Genomic DNA, 25,824 nt, shown 5'->3' with positions numbered 1-25,824 from the left:
CCCTGCTGGGCAAAGGGCCCCCTGCTGCTACTAGTTTCTGCATGGCCTGCCCTTTCTGCCTTCAATACTCAGAAACTGAAATCCTTCTCTGTTTGGCATAGTAACTTGGTTTTGGGGCCTGGACCTTCAGCCACTCCCAGCACCCTCATCCACCCAGGCCCAAGGGCAGGCTAAAGAGGCAGCAGCACCCCCTTGGGTCTCAGTTTTTCCCCTCTCTCTTGGGAGGTCCTGTGGCATACAGTGTGGTATCAAGAGGGGGACTCCCCCCTCCCCCAACCCAGGGCAGGCTGCTTGCTGCCCCTTCATTCTCCAGCCTTGTCCAGGGCCTGGAGCTGTCTGTGGGCCCTGGGGAGTGAGGCCGAGTGCCAGGAACCGCAGTCCCTCGGAGGGGGGCGGGCCATGCCCAGGTGGGACCCCGAGGCCCGAGTTGCCTTGCTCCACCCCTCAGCCTCTGTGCCAAGGGCCCTCATCCGTAAGATTGGGTGATACTGAAAGGTGTCAGAGGGCTGTCGCGAGGAAAAAACAAGACAAATTGGCAAGGCACCTAGTAAACTGCTGTTATCCCTTTCGGGTCCCTTTCACCCAAAGTTTGGGGGTTAAAGGCAGATATTTAGCTGGCATGAAATTGACAGTATTTTATGATTAAAGCCATCACGGACGTGTAACTGAGAAAACGCTGCATTCTCATGGATTTTCAAGATGAAACAAGACCAAGGGAAAAGCTAAGCCCTCGGACTCCTCCACCAGATGGGACCCCCGCCGGAACCCCGGGACCCCCACCGCTCCGTCCCTTATCACTCCCGCACTCCACGACTGACCCCGCCCCCGGCCGGGCGCTGCACTCTGCGCAGGCGCACCGCGTGCCTGCAGCCCAGAAGCCAAGCTCCACCCACTACCAGCGGCGCCATTGGCTGACGGGCTCATGCATATACAAAATGCGTGCCCGGGAGCCTATTTTGCTTACGGGCAGCTGCGGTAGGCGGGGCCGGTGCCGGGGCAGGGGCAGGGGCCAGGGCGGAGGGGGTGGGCCGGGGCGGTGGTCTGGGGGCGTGTCCGGGGCGGAGCCGGGCCGCGCGCAGGACGGAAGGCAGAGCGGACTGCTGGAGAGCGGGCTTGCTGCTGGGATCCGGGGCGGCAGCCGCCATGAGCACGGTGGACCTTTCCCGCGTGGGCGCGTGTGTCCTGAAGCACGCGGTGACCGGGGAGGTGAGGCTGGACGGGCTCAGGGTGGTGGGTGCGCCCCGGCACCTGGCAGCGGCATCCGAGGCCGGCGCCGGGGCACAGGGCGGAGCTGGGGGCGCAGGCTGGGCGTACGCGGCGCTGGCCGGGGGCACGGGGCGCGGGAGCGGGGCCGGGGGTGAGGACGTGCGCACGGGCGGTGGTCCGGCGGCGCCCCTCACCCGCCCCGGCGCAGGCCGTGGAGCTGCGGAGCTTGTGGCAGGAGCAGGCATGCGTGGTGGCCGGCCTGCGGCGCTTCGGCTGCATGGTGTGTCGCTGGATCGCCCGGGACCTCAGCAGCCTGAAGGGGCTCCTGGACCAGCACGGCGTGCGCCTGGTGGGCGTGGGGCCCGAGGCCCTGGGCCTGCAGGAGTTCCTGGACGGTGGCTACTTCGCGGGAGGTGCCTGCACTCCCCACCCTCCTCCCCCTGCAGCACTCACCCTCCCCCCCCCAACTGCCCAACCCGCCCTGAGACCCCTCCTCCGACTCAGGGCATTCGCTGCCTCCTTCTTGCCCAGCCTAGGCCCTTCTCTCTCCAGGAGCGGCCTTGATAGGCTCCTGTGTCCCCTCCCCTCCCCTCCCCTCCCCTCCCCTCCCCTCCCCTCCCCTCCCCTCTCCTCTCCTGCCTTCTCCGGCTGTGGCCTCTACCCGCCTGCCCCAGACATGATGTTCTTCCCACTGTGGAGGGCTCAGTGGTGACTCTGGCCTGCAATCCAGGCCAAAGGTCTTTATTGGGTCAGCTGCCAGCTCCTCGCCTCCCCAGGAGCCAGATTCTGAACTTCCCCAGATGCTTTCCCCAAGGAGTATCTGGGACCAGAGCCCAGGCTGCGCTGCCTCCCGACCCCACCCCGCTGGACCCCTCCCCTCACAGAGCCCTGGGCCCAGTGGCAGAGTCCAGACAAGTCCTGCTCCTTCCTTTCCACCTGTACCTCTGGGCTTCTGCCTCTCCTCTAACAATGGGGACAGTCAGCCCTGCTCTGCCCCTCCTGGTCCTTGGTGGGCGAGCTGGGTACCAAGGGTGGACAGAAGGGCGGATGTAGGAGGGTGAGCCAGGGAGGCAGGTGGGCCTGGGGCACCCACCTGTGGCCTCTGCTTTTCAGAGCTCTACCTGGATGAGAGCAAGCAGTTTTACAAGGAGCTGGGCTTCAAGCGGTGAGCTGGGGGCTCGGGGCTTCACTGCTCCCTTCTTTCTCTTCTCCCCTCCCCCCTCTACCTGGCCACGCGGGCTCTGGGGGCATCCACTGCTCCAGCCAGCCCTGCCGGGCTCTCTTTTGGGTGCCGAGTGTCTATTATGGGCTGTAGGTTAGACTTCTCACCCAGGGCCTCCCCACAACTGGCTGCAGAGGGCACCTGGGCCTAGCGCTCCAGTCAGGGGCCACCCTAGCCACCTCGGGTGCATCTGCCACAGGCTGGCTGCCTCGTCTGATTGGCAGTGCCAGCTGAGCCAGAACCCCCGGGCTCACCCAGTCCGCACTCCCCACACCCTCTGTGGGGCCCCAGGCCTGCCAGCCCACAGGCTGGGTGCCCCATGGCTCTGGCAGCTGCTCCTGGCTGGGCCAGCTGCTGGCCTGGCTGCCCCGTGCCTCCTGAGCCCCTGGTGAGATGGGGTGGGGCCTGCTTGTCGGAACTGGTCTGTGCAGAGACTGGGGGCAGGCGCTGGGGCTCAGTCTCTGGTGAAGAGTCAGAGCCTGGACAAGCCAGCTGTGTCTTGGCAGGTACAACAGCTTGAGCATCCTGCCGGCCGCCCTGGGGAAGCCTGTTCGTGATGTGGCCGCCAAGGTTTGTGACGGCCAAGGTCGTGTGGGCCTCAGGTGCAGGGGCTTCTGTCTAGGACTGACCTGGGCCTGCTCCCCTCCCCGCAGGCCAAGGCTGTCGGCATCCAGGGGAATCTCTCCGGGGATCTGCTGCAGAGCGGAGGGCTGCTGGTGGTTGCCAAAGGTGGGCCAGGGGAGGGGCATCAGGGGCCACCGCGCGGTCACGGGGTCGGGGGTGCAGGGCCGCATACTCAAGAAGGTCTTGATGAACTTGACCCTGCCCTGCCCCTCCCTCCCTCTGGCTTATTGATCTTGGCACAGTTACCCCCTTGGTGGAGTGGCCCAGCTCTGAGTGTCATCCTAGCTGGGCGGGGTGTGGCCAGAAGAGCTCACTCATCTCAGTAACCAGGTGGGGTAGTGGCCACACAGGGGCACCCTGACGACCCCCCCCCCCCCGCCGGCTGCAGGTGGTGACAAAGTGCTGCTACACTTTGTCCAGAAGTCTCCAGGTGACTACGCCCCCCAGGAGAGCATCCTGCAGGCCCTGGGCATCTCTGCGGAGGTCTGTACCAGTGAGCCGCCCAAGGTGAGCCCAGGCCTGGGGCGGGCACTGCGCTAAGAATGCCCCACCCCCCCCACCAGCTCCCCTGGGTAGAGCACTTGCTGTGGCCAGATGCTGAGCTGGACCTTGTTGGCTTTAGGTGATTCTGGGCTCACAGCAGCCCCAGGATGTCACTGCCACCCCACTTTGCGGTGACGGGCCAGGGGCAGGGTGGCCAGATGGGCAGGCACAGCAGGGCCCTCTCCAGGGGACAGGGGGCTGGTCAGGGGCTGCAAGGCAGAGGAGGGGCCTGTCCTCTCCGCCTGGGAGGGCTGGGGTTTGTCCCGGGTGACCGTTGCCCACGTTAGTTTAGCATGGTGCTGGTGGCCTCCCTCCTGTGCCCCGAATGGAGGGGACTGTCCAGCACACTCCTTCTCTTCCACTTGGGCCACAGACCCCTGGAGGGTGGGATCAGCTGCTCTTGGCCCAGGGAGTGTGGCCAGGCTGATGGGGCCTCTGCTGGCTCCGCAGTGTGATGAGGAGGCGTGCTCAAGGTGAAGGCCCCGGGCCTCCAAGGATCTGGGCGGCGTCTCCTGCCCTGGGCGCACTGGGAGTTGGATGTGAACAAATTCCAGAATCTCTGGGCTGGGGCTGAACTCTGCCTGGTCTGCAGGCAGCGATGAGCATTAAACTGCAGTTTCTGGACAGTGTTTCTTCATTGCCTCTGAATCTTGCGTCCTTGGCAGCCCTGGCCACCCCGGCCTTGATCGCTCTTGGTTTCATCCAGGCCAGCGGGGCGGTCATGCATCCCGAGGCGTCACCTTCCCCGCTAGCAGAGTCGCTTTCCCTGGTGGGTTGGTGGTGGACGCGCCCCTGCAGCCTCCTTGGAGACCTCAGGCCTTTGGCACATGTGGGTCAGGGGTCTGAGCACAGGTCCAGGGGTGGGAAACGAGGGTGGGATGGACTCTGTCTGATAGTGAGGAAACTCCCCAAGCCCCCGGCGGGAGCCTGGCCTGGAGGGGTGGGGGTCAGAGCTCACGTCCAGTGGGAGCTAATGGTTTCCGGGGAGGAGATGGTTTCCATTCCACCCGCTGGAGTCTGGTGGACAGTCGGGGACGTTTAGGGAAAGGGCTGCTCTGCCAGCAGGCCCTTGACTCACGTGAGACTTGTCATGTGCGCCCCGCTGGGGGTGGGGGCTAGCCTGGGGGGATTGTCCAGCTCCCCCGATGCCCCTGTCACGAGAGGGGGAGATGACAAGCACCTCAAACCTAACAGGTTTAGAGCAGAACTCCTGTCCTGCCCCGTCAGGAGCTCTCTCGTCTTGAGTTCAGATGACTTTCTCAGCACTCTCCATGCCCCCTGGTCCAGACCTGGACAACCACAGTGGCCTTCTAGCTGGCGTCCCAGCGTCCCCGGCCCCCAACAGAGCCTCTCTGTGGTCATTTAAAAACTCAGGGCAGGTGACAATGTTTAACCCCTCACTGGCTTCCAGTTACACAAAACCCCAAATCCAGATTCTGGGCTGCAGCTCGGATCCCCCCGCCCCCCTCCTGGAACTCAGCTCCTTCCTGGGTCAGGAGCCCCTCTCCCTACCTGAACTGTGACCCCCGAGGGCGGGCATTTGGGGGCATCGTGGTCATTGCTGTGCCCCCAGCACAGAGACGGGGGCATCGTGGTCATTGCTATGCCCCCAGCACAGAGACCCTGGGGAGATTGTCAGGAGCGCCCTACCATTTCCTCACTTGGCCACCAGCAGTCAGCGGCAGGTGCAGCGGGAGAGTGGGGCACTTTCTCAGGTACTGTCACCCCGATGGCCGGCCCCGGCCCCTGCTACACAGACAAGGCAGCTGACTGCTTTAAAGCGTTTACTTAGCTCAAGTCTGAAGCTCGTGGACATCTGAGGAGGACGCGCTTTTGAGAGTGGGCAGAAGACCGATAACCGTGTCTACAGGGCTGCGGTGGGCGGTGTAGACCCTCGCGGGCAGGCGCGGAGGGGGCTCAGGGCCGGGTCGCGCTCCAGGCCGGGCACGGAGGCTGGGCGCGGCGCGGGTGGGTCGGCCGCCGGGAGCGGGGTGCACGCCGGTCCCCGCTGGCAGCACCGTCTCCGAGCGGACGGGACACCTCGGGTCGGCGAGTGGGCGTGGGCCGCGCAGCGCGGCTCGGCCTTGGCTACCAGACGCGGCATCGCACCTTCGGGTGCATGGGGGAGCCCCGCGCACAGTGGAACGCGTCCGCGAAGGCGGCCAGGTTCTGCAGCGAGCCCAGCACCCTGCGGGTGGACGGAGGGGCCTGAGACGGCGCCGGCCCGGGCGCGGGGCGCGGGGGCGCGGGGGGCCACTTGCCTGTACTTCAGGGGGCTGTGGACGTCAGTCTTGATGGACTGGATGGCGAACTCGGGCCGGTAGGAGCCGCACCACACCTGTGGGCGCACGAGGGGCGTGGCCGCGGGACTTGGAGGAGGGGCGGGGGGATGGGGTGCAGGGGCATGGAGGACCAGAGGGCATCCTGGAGGGGGCGGCGCGGGCCTGGGGAGGCGGGCGCCCCTAGGGCTGTGGCGCGGAGGGAGTGCGTCCTGGTTCCTCTCTGGGCACAAAGGAGTCCCGCCAGGACCCCCGCTGCTCCTTCTTGGGTGGGGGGAGGGAAGCCAGCGGGTCGCCCTGCTCCCTCCACCGCAACATCTGAATCTTCCCCAGCTCCCACGCTGCCACCATCCTTTCCCTCCAGGAAGCCTTCCTGGCGCACTAGTTCTGGTTCTGCCTGGCTTGCCCGCCAGGGTGTCCCTGGAGGCGTGCGTTCGTGGGGGCTCGCCAAGGACGCAAGCGGGGAGCCGGTTTGCAGCCAGTGGGGCAGGGGACTGACTCGCACCTGTGCGTAGCTGATGAAGAACAGCTGCTCGTAGGTCAGCTCCAGTCCCGGCAGCTGCTGGTCCTTGCCGCCTTCCGCCACCCACTTCAGGTAAGCCTGCAGGCACCAAACGGGTGCTGGGCCAGGGCCTGCCCTCCTGGGGGCAGCACCGGGCTGGCCAGGACTCCGGGGTCCTTGGATCGGGGCGGAAGGGAGGTCTGGCTTCCGGGCCTCCTCCGGTGGGGGTCCTGCCCCTGCAGCGTGGGGCCTCTGAGAACCCCAGGGACCATCTGAGCGCCGACCCTGGGCTCGGTGGGAGCCCACGGCCCGGGCAGCCCGCCACATGAATGAGCGCCTGACACCCAGTGCCCGAGGCTGCTGGTGCAGGGGTGTCGCTGAGGCTGGCGGGCGTGCAGTGACCGTCACTGCCTTACTTGGCAACGGACAGTGGTCTCCCCAGAGCACGGAGGCCTCAGCTAAGGTTGGAGTAAAGTGTGGGCCTGTCCGCCTGTGGCTGGCAGGCTCCCCCAGGGCTCTGCCGCCTCCCCGTCAGATGGAGAAGGGTCCCAGGATCTGCCTGGGCTTGGGAGGGGGTCACTGCCTGCCGCGCTGAGGGGCCGTCCCTGCCTGGACCTGGTCGCTCCCCGCCCCACCTCCTCGGGGGCCCTGCTTGGACGCACCTTGTAGGCCTGCCGCACCCCTCCATTGTCTGCGATGTTTTCCCCGAGGGTACTGAAGCCATTGACCTGCAGGCGGGAGACAGGATGGCGGGGCGCCCTGGCTCCCCTCCTCCACCCTCCCCCAGGCCAGGGCTGCGCTGTGTCCAGGCCGTGGCCGCTCACGTTCTGGTTGTCGGCCAGGTCCCAGGAGTAGTTGCCATACTGGTAGACCATGCATTCCGACCGCTTGCGGAAGTGCTGGGCCGAGAAGTTACTCCACCAGTCCATCATGTTGCCATTCTTGTCGAAGTTCCGGCCTGGATGGGGGCGGGGGGCTGCCCACGAGGCCCAGCCTGCCCAGCGCCAGCCTCTCCCCCACGTCCTCCCGGGAACCCCGGTGTCTAGAGGTCACGTGAGCAGAGAATGGGCCCCCTGTCACGGGGCTGCTCGGGCCCTGGGGGACGGAAGGCTTCAGTGGTGTCCATGCCGTCCCCCAGGTCAGGGCCTGGGGTCTTGGGTCACAGGACCCCAGAGGCACTGTGGACTAAGGACCCGTGTGGTGGCGTCCACACTCTCTAAACCCCAGGGGAGGGGAGCATTGGGCCCTGGGGACACGGGGCTGCCCTCAGAAGGTTTCGGTGGTCTAGCCCTATGGGAAAGCCAGCCTCGCTGGGTGGCAGCTGGAGGCCCCTGGAACCGGGCAGGAACCAGGCAGGGGGCCCCCGCGCAGCGGTGGGCGGGGTGTGTTTGTGACTGGAGGTGCAGCTCTGACCCCCAGGCAGCCCCGTACCGTTGTCATCAAAGCCATGGGTGATCTCGTGCCCAATCACCATCCCGATGCCCCCAAAGTTCAAGGCCTGTGGCTGCTCCTTGCTGAAGAAAGGGGGCTGGAGGATCCCGGCGGGAAACACTGTGTTGAGGAGGCGGTGGGGGACGGAATGAGCTGGGTGAGCACACCTGTGTGCCAGGCTCGGGGTGGGCACACCTAGGCGTCCTGTCATTTAACCTCACAGCCGGGGAGGTAAAGGTTATGATCCCCTGCCCCATTTTACAGAGGAGAAAACCTAGGCTCCGAAGGCAAGAGGGCAGGGCTCATGGGGGGTGGGGTGAACATACCAATCTGGTTTCGGTTTGGGGAGTAGAACGCATTCACCACGGCGGCCCCGATGATCCAGCTGTGATAGACAAGTGGGTCATTCAGAGCCCAGGTCTCCTGGGCCTGCCCTCCAGGTTCCCCTACTCGGCTGACCAGAGCCCACCCTGACCCATGCACAGCGGTCATGCCACGAGGCCAGCACGGCCAATGGCCAGGGCAGGGTCTAGGCCAGTCCAAAGCCCTGGCTTCTCCCTGGGACCCCACAAGCAGAGGGGGGGTGCAGGGGGGCTCTGAGTCAGGCCCACCGCCCTCCCCCACTGGCCCATTTCCCCCCCCTCCCCCATGCCATCCCCACTCACAGGTTTTGGTCCACCTTCTCCCGAAGCTTCTTGAGGCTCCGCTGGGCGCCAGCCTTGAGATTCTGCAGTCCGTTCTCAAAGTACAGGTGCTCCGAGAAGTTCAGCTACAGGAGATGGGTGGGCATGCGTGCGGGGTCCTCGAGGGGCCCGGGGGTAAGGGAGGTCAAGGGCGGCTGGGGACTGGCCTCAGGACTCGCCAGGCAGTCCCAAATGTGGCCCACAGGCTCTGGCTGCAGGTGGATTAGGGGCCAACCCTGGCTCTGTGCATTTACTGGGCAAGATCCAAGGCCCTCCCGGCCATGGTTTCCCCACCTGCAATGGAAGGTGATGCTAGAGCCCCTAGAGCATGTGGCCAGGTGGCTGAGTTATGGACGGAATCCACCGCTGGTAGTTGAGGGCCCAAGGTCCTTGGGGGCTGGTTCAGGGGCGGGTTGGGCTGGGGCGAGGGGACAGGTGGGCTGTCTGGGGTGGCACGCACATTGGAGTACTCCTCGTCCAGGTGCTTGTTCCCCTCCTCCAGGATGTAGTCGGGATACCCAATCTGCTCCCGGATGCTCATGGCCTAGGGAAGAGAGGGGGGCCGGTCCATGCCCGCCCCACTGTGGGCATCCTGGCTTTGCCCCCGCCATGTGGGTAAGGGGCTAAGGGACTCGCCCTCCTTGCAGGCTGTGGGGAGGCTAATGGGGACAGAACGTGGAAGGGCTCGACCAGAGACCGACCTTCGCACCCGGCCGCCAGCCAGGGGTCTGGGGGTGGGGGGCCGGGCAGAGCTGCTTGGCTGCTGTCTGTCACACTAGCCCAGAGGGGCTCCTGCTCCCTGTGGCCGTGGCTGCCCCCACCCATTGCGGGGGTGCTGGGGGGGTCTCACCTCTGCCCACAGCCCCTTCCTGAGCGAGCCCCCCACCCCCCAGGCTCATCTCTGAAGAAGGGGTGGCGATGATTACCCTGTACGCCTCGCACTGGGGCCACCCTCTCCCAGCCTCCTGCCCACCTTCTCCTGGGCCTTCTTCTTGGATGACTCATCCATCCAGCTCAGCTCGTCCAGGGTCTCCACGAACACTGCCCGCAGCTTGTCGATGAGCTCTCCGACCTGGGGGGAGCGCATGACCCTGGTGCCTGGCTGATCGGCACTGGGGTCTCTGCAGGGGGCCACTCCGAACGTGGTGGGGGGTTGGGGGCGGGATCTGACCCCCTGGGACAGGGTCCCCACGGCAGCACTTTTTCCTGGGTGGGCCTAGGGCCTGCCAGGCCCTGGACTCACGCCTCGTACAACTTGTCCCCTTCCCAGGCAGGCCCGCAGGGCTGGGGGTCGGGGCCAATAGCTGTTGGGGGGCCAGAGGCCTGGGGTGGGCAAGGCTTCCCCGCATCCCGCTGTGTGATGGGGCGCCAGGCAAACACGTGCTCCCCGGTACCGCTGAGCACACAGGCGCTGCTGGGGCGAGAGGTGCCACGGGCTGGTGTCCCCTGGCCCAGGGCGGGGTCGCCGGGCACGCACCACCTTCTTGCTGTCCCCGGGGAAGGCCTCCTTGACGTAGAGTGAGCCCACGGCGCTCTCCATGTTACTGTTGACGTAGCTGACGCACTCCCGCCAGCGCACCTCCTCTACCGTCGTGCCGTACAGCGCCTGGCACGTTTCATTTCACCACGTTTACCAACGTCTGCTTCCCTGGCCTCGGCCCCAGCGTGCCCAGGGGCCAGTGGGGGACATTGGTGAACTCAGACACTCCCTTTGAACACCGCCCCTGGTGTGGGAGGACCGGGTGTGCAGTTTGGAGGGCTGGGCTCCCGGCCCAGGCCGACCCCGGGGTGCGGGTGCCCTGCCCGGCCCCGAGTTCCTCCTTGTCCCCTGTCCCTGCCACCCTGGCCTGGCTGTCTGGCCGACTCTGCTCTCAAGGACTCCAGCCCTACCCCAAAGCACAGGCTGGCGTTGACCTTGGGGGCCTTGTCTAGCTCAGCCGTGAGCCGCCAGCTTTCTGGGCCCAGGTTTTCCCATCTCCAGAATGACGATGAGAATGTGTGCCCTTCTGTCCCTGGGGACACGGCACAAGATGGAAATGTGTCCCCTGTCAGATTTCTGGCCCCACATCTTGGCCACCTCGGAGCTCCGCCCAGCATCTGGCCACACGTTCCGGGGCTGTGGGGTTTGCTGCCTCTTAGGAAGTCAGTGTGACTCATTCTCTGTCCTCTGAGCTCTGGGCTTCAGCTCCCTGCTCCATGCTTGGCTCGTAGTGTCCTCAGCCCAAGACGGCAAAGCAGGAGGCCTGATCGCCACAACCTGTTCTGCCCCCATCTCCCCGATCGGGGCCGGACCTCTGCCCACCCCACGTCCCTGGCGAAGAACCTCAGAGGCCCCCGACTCCCCCGTTCCTCATCCCCCATCCACACCTCAACTGCCTGTCGTCAGCGCCTCCAACTAGTGCCGACGCCCTGGTCCACCCTCCCCTCCCCCGCCGATGATGGCACCTGCCTCCACTCGGCCTGTGCCCCCGCAGCAGCCAGAATGACCACACCAGCGGGACATCGGACTGTGGTTCCCACTCTTAACACCCCAGTGGCTCTCAGTGCACGTGGAATCCGCATGCTGCTCTGGCCCATGGTTGCCTCCCCCTCCTCCCCGACCTCATCTCCTTCCTTCCCCCATGTGACCCCGGGGTCCCTGCCCCAGGACCTCTGCACTAGCTATTTCTGCTCCTGGGAATCTGGCCTGGGTCATTTGTGCCTTGAGGTCTCCATGGTCACTTTCACAGAGAGGCTCTCCCTGCCCTCACCCCCTCCCCTCACATCCTACTTGCTGGTCTTGAAAGAGCAGATTGTGCTTTGTCGATGGCTTATTGTTACGCTGCCCCAAGAGGGCGTGTCTCATGAGCCTGGATCACAGCTCTGATCCCAGGGTGGACCTTGGTGCTAGGCCCACAGCAGGTGGTCAGTGTTATCAAGGAAACAGGCCAGGCTCGGTGCAGGGGCAGGGCGTCGCTCACCTTGCGGTAGTTTGCGCGTGCATCCGTGAATCTCTGGCTCAGGCTGCTGATGCGGTCCAGCACCAGGCGCCAGACCAGGTAGTTCTGCATGGTCCTGGGGCAGGAGGCAGAGGGCAGTGGATAGAACAGGTGTGGGCTGTTTGCCCAGGGAGAGGGTGTGGTTTATGGGCCCTTGGACAGCAGGCTCCACACCAAACAGAGACTTCAGGGTGGTGGATAAAATCTCCAAGACGACCCCCAGATACATCCTGCCTGCCCCTGGATGACTCAAGGAGGGGTTCGCATCTCTAACGTAAGGTTCCATTGGCCACAAACATTTGACCCCGTCCTGTCCCTCGCGCCTCAGAGTAATGCTTTATGGGGTCCTCTCCTGAGAGGAGGAGCTGTTGGGGATGAGGAGAGAGCAGGGGAAAGATGCTGACACCTCTTGGGACCTTCCTTGAGCCTCACCTGGATGAGTAGACATCGATGATGTCTTCAAGATTCTGGAGGTAGGGGATGCCGTAGACCACCACTTCCTCGTCTGGCAGCAGCTCGATTTTGACAGAGGATAGCACAGATTGTATGAAGAGAGTCCAGTTAAATCCCTGGAGAAGGAGGGAGTGAGGAGAAAGAGGGAGAGATGGAGAGGTAGACACAGTTCTTGGGCATCCAAGAAACCCAGCCCCCCCTAAAGAATATTCAAGAAATAAGAGAGAAGGTGCAGGTAATCAGAATCAGGAAAAAGGTGGGTGACATTACTACAGAGCCTACAGACAGTAACAAGAGATTATGGCAATATATTGGAAAATTCAAGTGTAATGGAAGAATTCCTGGAAAAACACAACGCAGCAAAAAATGAAAGAAGAGATAGAAAATATAAATAGTTTTGTATGTAAGAAACTGGATTATTTAATTTAAAATATTTCCACATAGAAATTTCCAGACTCATCTGGCTTTTCCAGCGGATACTATCTGACATTTAAGGAAGACATACTGCCAATCTTAAACTCTCCAGAGAAGGAAAAAAGAGAAAACTCTTTCAACTTGATTTATGAGGCCAAGAATAACCTTAATACCAAAATAAGGATATTAAAAGAAAAGAAAACAATAGGCCAGTCTCATTTATGTTAATTGATACAAAAATTCTAAGCAAAATATTAGCAATCGGAATTCATCCATACCTATATAAAATGGATAATGCAACACAGCCAAATTAGATTTACTCAAGGAATACAAGTGTGGTGTAACATTTGAAAATCAAATGAATATAATTCACTATGATAACTGAATACAGAAGGAAAATCACATGGTAATTTCAATAGATGCAGATAAGGCATATTAAAATTGACTATTCATGAAAAAGACTCAGCAAATTGAAATGGAAGTTCTGTAATCTAATAAAAGGATCTATACAACAGCAGCAGTGACAACAAACAAAACCCCACTCTACAGCAAACAAAATTAAATGAAAGTTTGCAAAATGTTGCAAGCTTTTCTTCTGAGATCAGGAAGGAAACAAGATATCTACTGTCATGACTTCAGCATTATGCTGAAAGTCCTAGCCAGTTCAATAAGACAAGAAAAAAATAAAATCAATAAGGATTGAAAAGGGAAGAAATAAAACTTATTTTTTACAAAGGACAAGATTCTGTGTCTATAAAATATTAAAGGATAAACGATTAGAACTACTACATGCTTTGAGTAAAATTGCTGTATACAAAGTATTGCTGTATACTAGCAACAAACAATAAGAGAAATTGCAACATGATACCATTTACAATAATATTAAAAAACCAAGCACCTAGGAATAAATGTAATGAAAGATATGTAAGGCCTTGAAGTAGAAAACTATAAAGCTTATTGAGAGAAATGAAAGAAAACATAAATATATGGAAGTAAATATATGGAAGTTTCATGGATCAGAAGACAACCTTGGAAAGATGTGGATCTTCCCCAAATTGATGCTTAGATTTCAAGCAATCCCTGTCAAAATCTCAGCAGCATTTTGTGTGTGTGTGTGTGTGTAATTGACTAGCTGACTCTGAGTCTTGTAAGAAAGTGCAAAAGATCAAGAATAATCGATTTGAAGAACAAAGTTGGTAGACATCAAAACTTATCACAAAGCTATAGCAATGGAGGCAGTAGGTTCCGGCACGCGAATAGACAGAGAGACCAATGGAACAGAAGAGAGTTTAGAAATACACACACAGGTACAAACGCACAGACCCAGACGTGCACACAGGCACAAGTGCACAAAAAGACACTCGGTCTTTAATCAAGTTGGCACACGGCGCAATGGCTAATGGGGGAGTCTTTTCAATAAATGGTGCTAGATCATCTGGACAGCCACAAGGAGCACATGAAACAATTCCTTCTTCTCACTGTATATAAAAAATCAACTCAAGGTAGACTGTCGACCTAAACAACCTTGGCAGGCAAAGATTTCTTAAGCAGAGCACAATGAACGCTAGCCATAGAGAAAGGATCCATCCGTCTTTGATAAATTGGACAATTTTAAGCCCTCCTTTAAAAAAAAGAATCAGTATGAAAGTAAAACAGCAGGCTGCCCACTGGAAAGGACATTTACTACACAGAAACTGACCAAGGGGTCACATCTAATGTATTCAAAAAACTAAAAATCAGTGAGAAGAAGGCAGATATCCCAGTAGTACAGGTGGGCAAGAGACTTGAGCAGACACTTCACAGAAGAGGGCCACCGCTGGCCAGTCAGTGTGAAGTAGTGCTCAGAGAAAGTCAAATCCAACCCAGATGAAATTCCGCAACACGTTCATCTGCAACACACCCATAGATGGGCTAAGACGGAAGGAATGAGCACCGCCAAACATTGGAGGGGGCGTTTCACACACTCCTGTCGGGGAGTGTAAATCTGTGTGATGATTTTTGAATGACCTGTGTCCTAAGACCTGGCCACATCATCCCTAGGTGGACACCTGACAGAAATGCTCGCGTGTGCGTGCCAAAAGACGTGCATGAGAATGAGCGTAGCAACATCGCTCAGAAAAGTCCAGAACGGGAACTGAGCCAGAGGTCCAGCAAGAGTAGAACAGGAGCACGAGCTGTTGTGTGTTCTTAGGGTCGATCGTACAGGGATCAGGGTGAGGAAGGGGTTGCTGCTGCCCCAGCGAGATGAGATGTAATGACGGTGAGATGTAGTCTCACCTACAGAACGTAGAAGAAAGCAGCCCGGTGCACGCGTGTGGTGGAAGCCGGGTGGTGACTGCTTTGGGGAGGAGGGCAGGGAGGGGGCTGTGTGGATGTGCTCACGTGTGGCAATTCTAAGCTCTATAAACGCATTATAGTCCAGACACCCCGAGCCCTGGGTTCCTGCACGTGGCCACCCCTGCTCCGGGGCGTCTCCACGGCACCTTCTGGCCATCTGCGTTCCCTTCCTCTCACTGCCCACGTTTGGTCCATTTGCAAGTCCTGCTGGTTCTCCCTTCCAAATGCATCCATGAGCCACGCCTCTCAGCACTTCCGCTGCCGCTGTCCCAGGCCGCCACCTGGTCCCGCCTAGGTTGTGCTGCAGCCTCCTGACCCGTCTCCCTGCTTCTGGCCCTCAGTCCCTTCCCTGTGTCCTCAGCAGCCAGGTTCTCTTCGCTATGAGTCAAGTCCTGTCCCATCAAAGCCGGTGCCTTCAAAATGGCCCCGGAGGCCCGACACGGTCCACCCTCCCTCCCCGGCCTCGGCTCACCCCCAGCCGCCCTGCAGCCCCGGCCTCAGGACCTTGGCACTCACTGTTCCTCTGTCCCCCCCTTGCCTGCCCTCTGACACACTCTGCAGGCCACATCACTTTTTCCCCGACCCAAGCCCTGGGCGGGGGCTGCCTGCTTCGTTCATGGATGGAGTCGGTGCCAGAGCACGGCTGGCCCCTCAAAGTGCCCGCCTGGGAGGGGGTGAGCTGGCGGGCGGTGCGGGGTGGTGTCACAGCAGGCCACCACTGGGAGCCGGGGAAGCGCGGGGTCGATGGGGCCTTCTGGAGCACCAGGTGCAGGAGCCCCGGGCAGGGTCCCCCCCGAGTTCTCCCGTCTTGTTCTATGGCTCCAGACACTTAGGTTTTCTGGTCAGAGGAAGGAGCTTCGGGTCCTGCCTCTGACGGTGGGTTCCGTCCGCAGCTGCACCCTTCTCCCTCTGACTTGGGCCCCGGTCGCTGCAGTCAGCTGGCTCCTTCCACAGGAGGAGGCCCCTCTGACTGCTGAGAGCAGGCGGAGTGAGTGCGGGGCCTTGGGGGGTGCAGGGCTGAGCCCCCCCTTCCCGGGCTGGGCTGCCCCTCCCCAGCCCAGGCCCCTGAGCCTAAGCCTGGCCAGCGGGAGGGGGAGGGTCTGGGGGTCCGGCCGTGGGGCCCTCTGTCAGGGGCAGCGCTGCGCTGGGGCCCCAAGCTGGGCCTGGGGACAGGAAGCCCCGGGCGGGGGGCCTGCCCGACTCGGGCGGGTGAGTCAGCGACACCCCCCAGGCCGCTCTCCCGCTCAGAAGGCTTGGGACGTCGCAGCGGCCACCTCACAGGCGGGTGGCCCCGCATCCCCAGGCAGCCAGTTGACACCTGCCGTCCCCGTGTGGACATGTCCCCGTTTGGGTGATGGGTCCCGTGGGTCCCGCTTGGGGTGGGCGTGTTTGAGGCGTAGGGGAGAGAGGTGGGGCAGGCACGGCTGGGACTCACCTTCAGACCGAACTTGCTCTGGAGCTGCTCCAGGTCCATCCTGTGGTACAGGGCGGTGACGTCGTGCCGCTCCTCCGGGGGGGCCGTGGCCTGCAGCGGGGCGGGTGGTCACAGGGGCGGGGCAGCTGGCCTGATCCCCCCGACCCCGTCCGCCCCGGGTCCGTGGCCTCACGTTGGCCAGCTGCGTCTCCAGCTCCAGCACCCGCGCCATGTCCTCCCGCACCAGGTCGCTGTTCTTGGGGAGGTTCACGTCCGCCCGAAGCATCGTGGCCACCGACACCATGAGCTGCAAGTAGGCTTCCCGTACCTGAGCCAAAGGATGCAGGACACAGTCTGGCGGCCTTGGCCACCTTGGCCCCCGTGGAGCTCTCTGTGGGGGTGGGGTGGGCATATGCCACAAAGCAGCCCTCGGGATGCTCATTGGCTTGGGGGTTCCAGACGGCCCACGCCTCCCAGACCAGGGGCCCTCAGCGCTGGGACTCATGCTCCTGGCAAGCCGGTGGGTGGGGAGGCTGTGAGCCCCGTGGGTGGACGGCACCTGCTCCCCAGACCTGCTGGATGGGCTGCTCGCTGACCCACAGCCAGACGCTCAGGGCCGGGCTCCCTGCCGCAGCCCTTCTGTGTGGCCCTGTGCCTGAGCAGCTCGCACGGGGCCGGAGGCCAATCCCAGCGGGCCGCACGGCTGCACAGAAAGCGCGGGGCACACAGTAGGTGCTAGTAAAGGCCCAGCGCCATCGGGCGCCAGGGTTCAGGCGGGCTGCCCTAGCCAGGCTCGCCTAGGCCAGGCATCAGAAGCTGGGTCCTGAGGCTGTGTGCCCTTCCTGGACCCGCCTTCTTGGGGCCTGTCTCGGTGGGGGTGTTTCCTTGTTTGCAGGCAGGGACCACAGAGGCCACGTCTTCCCAGTTACTTGGCATCAGGCTGGGCTGATGCCCCCAGGCCGGTCTTGGCCAGCAGCTGCCGGGTCTAATCCATGGCTGCCAGGCGTGAGCCCTTCCAGGGGCCCCAGTCCCTGCTGCTCTGAGTTGGGTTCCTTGGGCTGTTCTCCCAGCCCCACTGCCCACTCCACGGCTCCTTCTTTTGGCCACACTTGTCTTTTCTCTTGGCGTGACCCTCCCAGCCTAGCTCACAGCCCACCTCCTCCCCGAGGCCCACCACACTGCTTCCAGGCCGTGGGCCACGTCACCTCCTGTCTTTCAGTCTGCTCCCCGTCTTCCTCCCCGACCCTCCTTCCACACCCCCTGGCCCTGTCCCGCGCGCCTTGCTGCTGTTTGGTTCCCCATTTCTCTTCTCCTGGGTGCAGGAGTCGGGTGGCTCAGGGAGCAGGCTCAGGGCCCGGGTGGCCTGCATTCGGATCTCTACAGGCCCTGTGCAGTGAGCCGGCAGTGTGGACCGCAGTCCTGCCCTGGCGAGATGGGGATGGCAGGGTGTGCCCCTCAGGGCTGCAGGGCTGATCCTGCCTCTGGGGGTTCAGGGACACCCCTACGATGGTGACAAAGGCAGGGGTCCACGTCTGCGTGTCCAGCCCTCAGCGCCGGGCTTGAGCCACGCAAGTGCCCACAAAGGCTAGCCGGGGGGTTAGTGTCGAGCGGACACACAGGGAGCTGGGCCACAGGTGGGCCTGGAGTGGCGGGCGGAGGGCGCCCAGAGTGGAAGGGGCCGGCGGGAAAGCGCCAGTGGGGGCAGGTCCAGCGTCGGGCTGCCCCCGACTCACCTTCTGGTCGCTGCCCGCACTGAAGTAGTGCTCTCGGGACGGCATGCCCAGGGTGGGCTGGTCTATCTGGAGACAGAGCGTGGGAACCTGGGCATGGAGCCGGGACAGCCCTAGCCTTGCCGAGGTGGGCCCAGCCCTCGCCCCTCCACCACGCTGTGCCTGGCGGCAACGGGCACTCCATGTGGAGCGTGTGCGGGTACTGGGCCCCGACCCCTGCTCTGGGCTGAGGGGTGGCCAGGGGGTGTGGGCCACCCACAGGGCCTCGGACAGCCCCCCTCCCAGAAAGGAGTGTATATTCCACCCGGGGTCCTCTGCGGCCTATCTGTGGCCAGTGGTGGCTCTTTGAGGTCGGGCTTTCTGTGCTGGTGCCAAAGGCCTGGACGGACCGTCCCGAGGACCAGCTCGGCACCTGGGCCGCCCCTCTGGTCAGGACACGGGCCCCAGAAGGCCCAGCAGAAACCCAGACCATCGGCACAGGTCCCCTGAACTGCAGGTGTGGATGATAGCAGGGCCCTGGGAGCATACGCGGGCCACCCGCCCCCTGTGGTAACAGCTGTCCCCCCGCTGCCCTGCGTGAGCCCCCAGCCAGGCCCAGGGGACCCGGCCTACCCGGCCCCCCGGCGCGGCTCGTACGTAGATGATGTGCTGGCTGGAGTCCTGGTCGTCGTTCCAGATGAAGAGGTCGATGAGGACCCGCCGGTTGAACCGCGTGTTCATCACGGCCAGCTGCTGTTCCAGCTCCCACTGGGGGCCTGGGGGCCAGCACCCCACGCTGGAGACCTGCCAGGACCTGGGGTCCTAGCCCCGCCCCTCGTGCAACAGGGGATCCCGGAACTATCCCCACAGAGCCCACGGGGATCAACAGGGCCCTGTGAGCAGCGCTGTGCGCCCCCCACCCCCCGAGTACAGGGAGCAGAGCCCACGCTGAGAGCCGGAGCCCGGGTCCTTCCCTAGGGCTCTGGAAGGGATGCCCCTCTGCAGAGTGGAGGGCACCAGCCGCTGGGAGCCCGCCAGCAGCTGCTGCAAACTCTCCGGCTCGGGCCTGGAAGGTCTCTGTTCCAAGGAGCCCCAGGCCCAGGGCCACCCGCCCACACGAGGCTGCCCCCAGGCCCTGCCTTACCTATGCTCTCACTCCACTTGTCCATGGCCACTGGCCAGCCTCCTACCACCTCCAGGATGTCCAGCAGGGGCTTCGAGTCTCGCTTTTCTATCTCACCTGAGAGGGGAGGGAGCGGTCGCTCACCCGATGCCCTGGCGGGGCGGTGGGGGGGCGGGCGTGACACCCGCCGGCACATGGACCCGCGGGGATGCTGGCGCCCAGCGCGGAGCCTGACCCTCCTGGTGCAGACTCTGCAGCGCAGGACACGCAGGGGCCTGGAAAGAGCAGAGACGGGACGCAGGCGGGAAGGGGCCTGGGGCTCATGAAAGCACAGGCGCCAGCAGGACAAGGGTGTGGAAGGGGAGGCCCCCGAAGCTCAGAGAAGCCCAGGCGGTGCTCTGGAAGGCTGGGAACGGGCAGGGGCGGGGGTCCAAGCCGGCGGCTGGGAAGCCCGCGAGCCCTCCAGCTCCAGCATCGGGTGGACTGAGCTGCTGACAGAGCACGGAGCACAGCTGCCCAGCATGGGGGCGCCCAGGAAGCTTGGGAGAACTTGGCACAAGAACCCGCAAAGGTGGGAATAGAGCTGGCCCGCTGCTGACGGGTGGAGGCTTCGGGGCGGGGAGGGCCTCGCCGGTTGGTCGCTTGACCTGGAGGGGCGGGCTGGGAGGGGAGCGGTCCAGGGGGAGGGGGGCGGCTCCAAGCGCGCCCTGATGGGGGCCGGGGCCTGTGGGAGGGAGAAGCAGGGTGTCCCTCGTGGCTGGTGGGGGCACACTGGGCTTTCTTTCTTGGGTCCTGAGTTGGGAGCAGGGACAAAATCTAGGGAGCTGCCAGTGATGGGTCAGGTCGACTGTCTTGGGCAGATCATTACAGGAGTTACTTTTTGGCTTCCTGGGCTGGTTCCCGTAGGTGATGGCCTGGCCGCCGGGCTGCAGACCGGGGGTCAGAGTTGTATTTTTATACACGGTCTGGCCATTGTCCTTTTGTATATTTGGTCTCTCAGGCCAGAAACTCTATACAGGTGGGAACACAGCGCATCTCCTTCACCTGGCAGGTGCTGGCCAGACTGGATCACGTGACCTCCTGTTTCCATGGGGAGGAGAGGAGTATGCCAGCCCAGGACCCCATGGACACACCCCGATAATGCTGGGGGCCCTACAAGTCTCGCTATTAGGTACACTAGAAACAAACCCCGCCCTCCAGGAGACCCCCGGGGAAACAGCCAGCCTCGAACCCTGGTGCCGAGGAGGGGAAGCGGTTCCCCAGAGCAGCCGGAACCACAGGCTGGGTTTGCAGGCCCCCAGGCAGGCGCCTAAGGGAAGACGGGCCGGAGGGGCCCAAGTGTGTGAGTCCTCTTAACAGGAACCAAAGCACTGGGAAACTCCCCCCAACCCCTGCCACACAACACACACATACACACAAACACACACTCAGACATACACACATACACACAAACTTACACACACATAGACATATATACCCATATACACACATACACACCATAGGTATAATGCCCATATACACATATATATGTACACACATATACACACAAAACACCTAAATACACACAGACACACATATACACACATAGACATACACACATATCTACACACACATATACACACAAACACACATATGCCTACACACACAGACATACATATGCATATACACATCTATACGTACCCACATATACACATGCATACACACATGCACATATAGACACAGACATAAACATAGACATAATACCCATATACATGTACACACATATACACACAGAAACACATAAACACATACACACACATACACATATTCCTACACACATGTGCATACACACACACACACACACACACACACACACACACGAGGTAAGATTATCTCTTGATTCTGTCTTCAGTCAGGCTCCTGAAACTTCTGCTGGGCCCATCACTGCACCTCCTGGTAAAATCCAGTTTTAGCAAGAACTCTGCGTGGTCATTTTAACCAGAACGCCCCCCGCCCCCTGAATATCTGATTCCTCTCGGTAGCTGACGGGAGTCCTCGCCCCTCACTGTCCCCCAGGTGATGTCTGACTGCCCGGCCTGCCTTCAGCAAGAATCCCATTAGGTTAGTTTTGCCAGACACGCCACCCCCCCATGTTTCCTGTTAGTAATCTTCCATTCACCGAGCCCCTCCTGCCCCTCGGCTATAAACCCTCACCTACCTGCCCTCGCTGTATTTGGAGTGGAGCCCAGTCTCCTCCCCCTCGCTAGACCCCACTGCAGTGATGCCTGCACCTACTGAGATGGCCCTGAAGAGCCTGCCTCTCACCGTCTTTACCAAGTGTCCCGAATAACGTTCCCTTCAAACCACACACGGGCACGCGCACGCGCACACACGCACACGCGTGTGCGTGCATCTTCCCTGGGCCTCCCGGGCAGATTCTTCAGTGTCTTCCTCCTGCCCGGGCACAGCGTGGCTGGCTGGGGTCAGGGTGTGAGCCGGTCCCGGGCAGCTGGCAGTCAGCCTGGACCCCATAGGGCACCTGGGCCCGGTGGCCAGGCAGGGGGGGCACACAGCTCCCACCGGCACGAGTTTGGAGTGGCGCCCACTCCACCGTGCCCTGTCGCAGGGCCGTGGGGTCCTGGAATGGGGTCCTGGCGGGGCAGCTCCATCGGCCACTCACTCTCGTTCATGCAGGAGCGGTACAGCATCTTGGCCTTCTGTACAGCTGGCCGATCCTTGGTGGTAGAGTTCTCCAGCACCCCTGTGGGCAGAGGAGAAGCTGGACAGAGGCCTGAGGAGGCTGCTGGGGAGGTCAGGTCGAAGGTGCCCGTGTCCCTGCCGCACCCAGTGGGGGCCTTTATCCCAGGGGACTCCCTCTCCCTTGTGCCCACTGGCTCGACGCACTGTCCCCACCCCTGCGGTGGAGGCCGCGCTCACCTTTGAGAATGATCTCCAGCTCATCCCGGAGGATGTCGAAGACGCTGTATCGCGAGTTGGTCTCGGGGACCACGTGGCGCCGCAGCCAGCCCCCGCACGCGTACTGGTAGAAGTCGTCACAGGGCTCCTTGGACGGGTCCATGTTCTGGAGGATCCTGGCGGCTGCTCGTCCCCAGGGGGTGCAGAGGAAGAGGGGAGATCCGGTGTGGACAGCCCGATGGGCTGTCGGGTGTTCAATCACGGCCCTGTGCCCTCAGAAGCGTTAGTCACCCCGGGACCTCAGGGAGGTCGGCAGCAGGGCTTCCAGTTCTAAGGACCCCACTTATCAGCCACATGAGCTTGGACCCCGTGACCTCTCCGATCCTCCGCTCACACATCTGCGAACCCGGGACGCCTGTGGTCCCACAGATGGCCAGGTGTTGGCCGAGCCCGCCCGGCTCACAGCCAGGGCTCAGCACTGGCCCTGCCCCTGGAGCCCCCTTACCGGTCAGTGTGTCCGTGGGGGAGCCCCCTTACCGGTCAGTGTGTCAGTGTGTCCTGTGGTGGCTCTTGCCCACCACAGGCGTTTGTTTTCTGTTGGAGGAGATGGGTTTGCTCCCAGAACCCCATGAGGCAGGGACAGTGGGGCCCCCAGGTTCCCGGCAGGATGCTCTCAGCAGAGGTGGCCAGGCTGGACCCCAACCCAGGACCCTCCCTCGCCTTCCGTTCCACTTGGCTGGGACCTCGCAGGGGGCAGCACCACAGGAGTCCATCCACTACCCCAACGTGGGCAGAAAAATCACATTTCTGAGTTTTTACACTAGTGTTTCTTCATACCATTTTCACTGTGTTTTATCTGCAAATAATGGCACATGGCGCCCAATTTTAAGACAAATTCCTGGGAGAAAACTTGAGAGAGTGTGTGTGTTTGTGTGACCTTCTTCCTGTAAATGCAAAAAAGAGCGCCTGGGGTCCCTGTGCCAGCTTCACTGTGGTCACGGGGGCCTCTGCAGGCAGGGGAGCAGCTTCCTGGGGGGCAGGGGAGGTGAGACACCCGCAGTAGAGTCCCTGCCCCCAGGCACATCCAGGGTCTGCCCACCAGCCCAATGCCGTGTCTCAGGAGTGGGGTGGCTCCCCGTGGCCTCGAGCAGTGCCTGTGCCAGCATCACTGGGGGCCCCGAGCCCCCTGGTGGAGCTGTGGAAGGCTCGGAGGGAAGGGGGGCTTACCTGCCATCACGCAGCCAGGGGTGGTGCAGGTTTCGCCTGTGTCCTTAGGCTTTTGGATGTCTGCGGGCAAGGAGCAGTGTGGGCACTTGGCGAGCACGATCGGTGCCGGTGGGGTTGGCGGGGTGGGCGGGGCACAGGTGGGGTGGGGAGGGATAGGGCGGGCAGGGTTAAACCTCGGTCACCCCCACCGCCATGGGCGGTCCAGCCTGGGCCCTGAGGGCATCTGGAGGGCAGCCTGCATCCTCCCTGGGCGGCCCAGGCCTGAGGCCTTAAGTGAGGGTAAGTTCATTCTGGCTTGACCCCTGCAGTGACCTGGGAGCCCCTTTACACCCTCTGAGCCCCACGGCTGAGGGCTGAAGCTGGCCATTCTGCCCTCCTGCCTGTCGGCCCAGCCAGCGCTCACCCATCAGGCGTCACCTCCTCCAGACAGCCTGCCTGTGCGGCCCCGTCCCTGCACGCCCTTACTCTCTCCCAGCCCCCCACCCCCTCACCTGCTGGTTGTATCACTGCACCAGCCGAACCGCAGGAGCAGCTCCCTGGGACTGCCGGTTCCCAGGCGCCCAGGAAGCATTCTGCATCCAGCAGGTGCTCACGGCTGCCCTGAGGGCTGCCACTGCCCTTTCTTCCCATGGGACCCTGGTACCCTGGGCAGGGCCCCCTGTCCTGCCACACACCCCCGGGCCTGCAGTGGAACCCAGCCTGGCCATGCGGGGTGCCATTTCCTAGCACCCCCCTGCTCGGGTCGTGTTGGGAGGGAAGACAGGGCTACCTCGGGGTGTTCGTTTTACAGTGGTCTTCTCTTCCTTTGAGAAGCAAAGCCGGCTAGTAAAGAGTGGCAGCTGCTTCCCTGGGGAGAAACACAGCACTCAGCTTTCCTTCTGCCGCCACCGCTTCCCGGGTGCCTTGGGGCCGACCCGGGGCAGCACAGGCATTCTCCTGCGGAGGGGGTCCTGGGGGCTCTGGGGGTTCCTTGTGTAGGGCTGTGGCCCCTTCCCGCTGTAGTGAGGGCTGGTCACCAGGCAACCAAGACACAGGGGCTCCAGCAGAACTCAGATCTGAGCAGAGGGGGAGGGCGCTCCCCTGGCTTGTCAGCCTCACTCTCCAGGCCCACCGGCCCTGGGGCCGCAGCTGCCGGGCCCAGAGGGGTCCTGAGGCAGGACCTCTTCCCCTAAGAAGTGCCCTCTGACATCCTCCTGTACCGCGGGGTCGTGGGCCTCACCCAGGCCAGGGTGGGCAACTCCTGGGGTCTACCAAGACAGGGACGATAGGCCCTTTAAGGGGGAAAGGATGTCCTCTGAGGGGTCTCTTTCTGACCCACTGGCCTCAGCTCCAGCCCCTCCACCTGTGAGGGCAGCTGAAAGTGCAAAGCCGCCCTCCCTCATTTGTCCACTACGTGGGGGGCGGGCACTGCCTGGTCAGCATCGGCCTGGAGGGGATGCAGGAAGGGGGCATGAGTGGAGGGAAGGGGGAGGGTCAGGTCCAGGGAGAGAGCCCACCAGGCCTGGCCACCTTCCCCACCAGGGAGACCCATGGAGAGTTGGGCAGGAGGGAACAGGGCCTCATCCAGGTCAGGGCCGTGGGCAAGCCTGGGACCCGGTTCAGCCCGGCCCCTGAGACCGCAGAGGGTGTGGGAGGCCCTGAACGTGCTGGGTGTCCCCTGGGGGCCTGGCCATTGGAGGGAGTGTTTATGAGACATGTGATCTGGGGGGTGGGGGGGTGGCGAGGGGTGTTTCTCCTCCACCTGTTAGTGGCTGCTCTTTCCACCCATCCATTTGTCCATCCATGAATCCAACATTTGCTAATATTATCAACCAGCCCTGGTGCTGGGCTCTGGAGATTCAGATCTGAGTCCCACACGGGCCCTGCCCTTAAGGGGCCCCCAGTCCAGTGGAAAAGGAGAAAAGTGATGCATAGATTGAGGCAAACCGTGGACGGTCCCATGGATCAGAAACAGAAATGCAGTGCTCAGTGGGTGCTATGTCTGTCTGCCCCACGGGCGTCTGCCGGTCTCAGCAACCCAGGGCCTCTGGACAAGGGCCACGCCCTCGGTGGAAGAGTGAACTAGGCATCTGAGCTCTGGCCAAAGAGATGGTGGGGGAGAAGGGGTCTTTGCTTCTGATTAGGACGCAGAAAGTCTAAGCAGACTGTGGCTACCACCTAACAAGGACAGCAAGCTGGAGAAGCGACATGAGAGCTGAAGACATCAAGAAACCTGAGTGAACTGAATTCCAGAAAGGGCCGAGCCCTCCCAGGACCAGAGGGACCTGTGGCTATTTCACCTGCAACTGGGGCAGCAGGAGGGGCAGGCCTCATCCAGGAGGGGCATGGAGTGGGGGGATTTTTAACAAGCCCTTTGTTCCTGCCCGTGGGCTGGAGGGAGGGATCTGGGTTCCAAGGAGCCCCTGTCACAAAAGGCTCTGGTTCTTTCTCTGGGGCCTCCCATAATGCAGGGCGGTGATGCAGGTGAAGGCAGGGCCAGGGCAGGAAAGCTAGGAGAAATCCTCCTGCATGAGGAAACAGGCAAATGTGACCCATAACCAAGAAAAAAAACCCAAAACAGTTCAAAGTGGATTCGTTGGTGACCTGATGTCAGAGTTAGCAGACAAAGTCTTTAAAATCACCATGATAATTAAGATAAAGGGTCTTGTACAAAAGACGGAAAAATATGTAGATAGATGGTGAATTTTACCAGATAAATGGGACTCTAAAAAAGAACTAAATGGAAATGCAATAAAAAGAGTGAGGAATTCATTTTTTAGGTTTAACAACACACTGAATACTGCA

General features: G+C 61.6%; 2 protein-coding genes across 2 annotated transcripts in view; one reads left to right on the top strand and one right to left on the bottom strand.

Annotated features, from left to right (window-relative positions):
- The first annotated feature begins 1,051 nt into the window (after positions 1-1,051).
- PRXL2B (peroxiredoxin like 2B) lies at positions 1,052-4,221 on the top strand. The gene is made up of 7 exons (XM_061187175.1): positions 1,052-1,206; positions 1,415-1,619; positions 2,320-2,371; positions 2,935-2,998; positions 3,082-3,157; positions 3,441-3,559; positions 4,046-4,221. Exons 1-7 carry the CDS (start codon positions 1,144-1,146, stop codon positions 4,070-4,072), a joined length of 606 nt encoding a protein of 201 aa, XP_061043158.1. The 5' UTR covers positions 1,052-1,143; the 3' UTR covers positions 4,073-4,221.
- Positions 4,222-5,683: 1,462 nt separating this feature from the next.
- The window catches only part of MMEL1 (membrane metalloendopeptidase like 1), a 41,327-nt gene continuing 21,186 nt past the window's right edge, over positions 5,684-25,824 (bottom strand). Inside the window, exons 2-23 of the mRNA XM_061187174.1 lie at positions 23,810-23,887; positions 23,041-23,100; positions 21,835-21,996; positions 21,578-21,658; positions 18,940-19,035; positions 18,453-18,571; positions 17,820-17,885; positions 16,280-16,414; positions 16,108-16,197; positions 11,901-12,037; positions 11,451-11,544; positions 9,968-10,096; positions 9,464-9,562; positions 8,951-9,034; positions 8,473-8,576; positions 8,134-8,192; positions 7,808-7,927; positions 7,201-7,334; positions 7,039-7,104; positions 6,380-6,475; positions 5,857-5,933; positions 5,684-5,783 (exon numbers count right to left, since the gene is read on the bottom strand). Coding sequence (XP_061043157.1) covers positions 5,684-5,783; positions 5,857-5,933; positions 6,380-6,475; positions 7,039-7,104; positions 7,201-7,334; positions 7,808-7,927; positions 8,134-8,192; positions 8,473-8,576; positions 8,951-9,034; positions 9,464-9,562; positions 9,968-10,096; positions 11,451-11,544; positions 11,901-12,037; positions 16,108-16,197; positions 16,280-16,414; positions 17,820-17,885; positions 18,453-18,571; positions 18,940-19,035; positions 21,578-21,658; positions 21,835-21,996; positions 23,041-23,100; positions 23,810-23,887 — 2,186 coding nt within the window. The remainder of the gene's footprint in view (positions 5,784-5,856; positions 5,934-6,379; positions 6,476-7,038; positions 7,105-7,200; positions 7,335-7,807; positions 7,928-8,133; positions 8,193-8,472; positions 8,577-8,950; positions 9,035-9,463; positions 9,563-9,967; positions 10,097-11,450; positions 11,545-11,900; positions 12,038-16,107; positions 16,198-16,279; positions 16,415-17,819; positions 17,886-18,452; positions 18,572-18,939; positions 19,036-21,577; positions 21,659-21,834; positions 21,997-23,040; positions 23,101-23,809; positions 23,888-25,824) is intronic.

Source organism: Eubalaena glacialis, chromosome 3, assembly GCF_028564815.1.
Source record: "Eubalaena glacialis isolate mEubGla1 chromosome 3, mEubGla1.1.hap2.+ XY, whole genome shotgun sequence".
NCBI classification, from domain to species: domain Eukaryota; kingdom Metazoa; phylum Chordata; class Mammalia; order Artiodactyla; family Balaenidae; genus Eubalaena; species Eubalaena glacialis.
This window is presented reverse-complemented; position numbering and strand designations above follow the sequence as displayed.

Coding starts and splice junctions, on each gene's coding strand:
- PRXL2B (XM_061187175.1), top strand. CDS start 1,144: ATGAGCACGGTGGACCTTTCCCGCGTGGGCGCGTGTGTCCTGAAGCAC. Junction 2,372..2,934: donor AAGGAGCTGGGCTTCAAGCG/GTGAGCTGGGGG, acceptor GTGTCTTGGCAG/GTACAACAGCTTGAGCATCC. Junction 3,158..3,440: donor GCTGCTGGTGGTTGCCAAAG/GTGGGCCAGGGG, acceptor CGCCGGCTGCAG/GTGGTGACAAAGTGCTGCTA.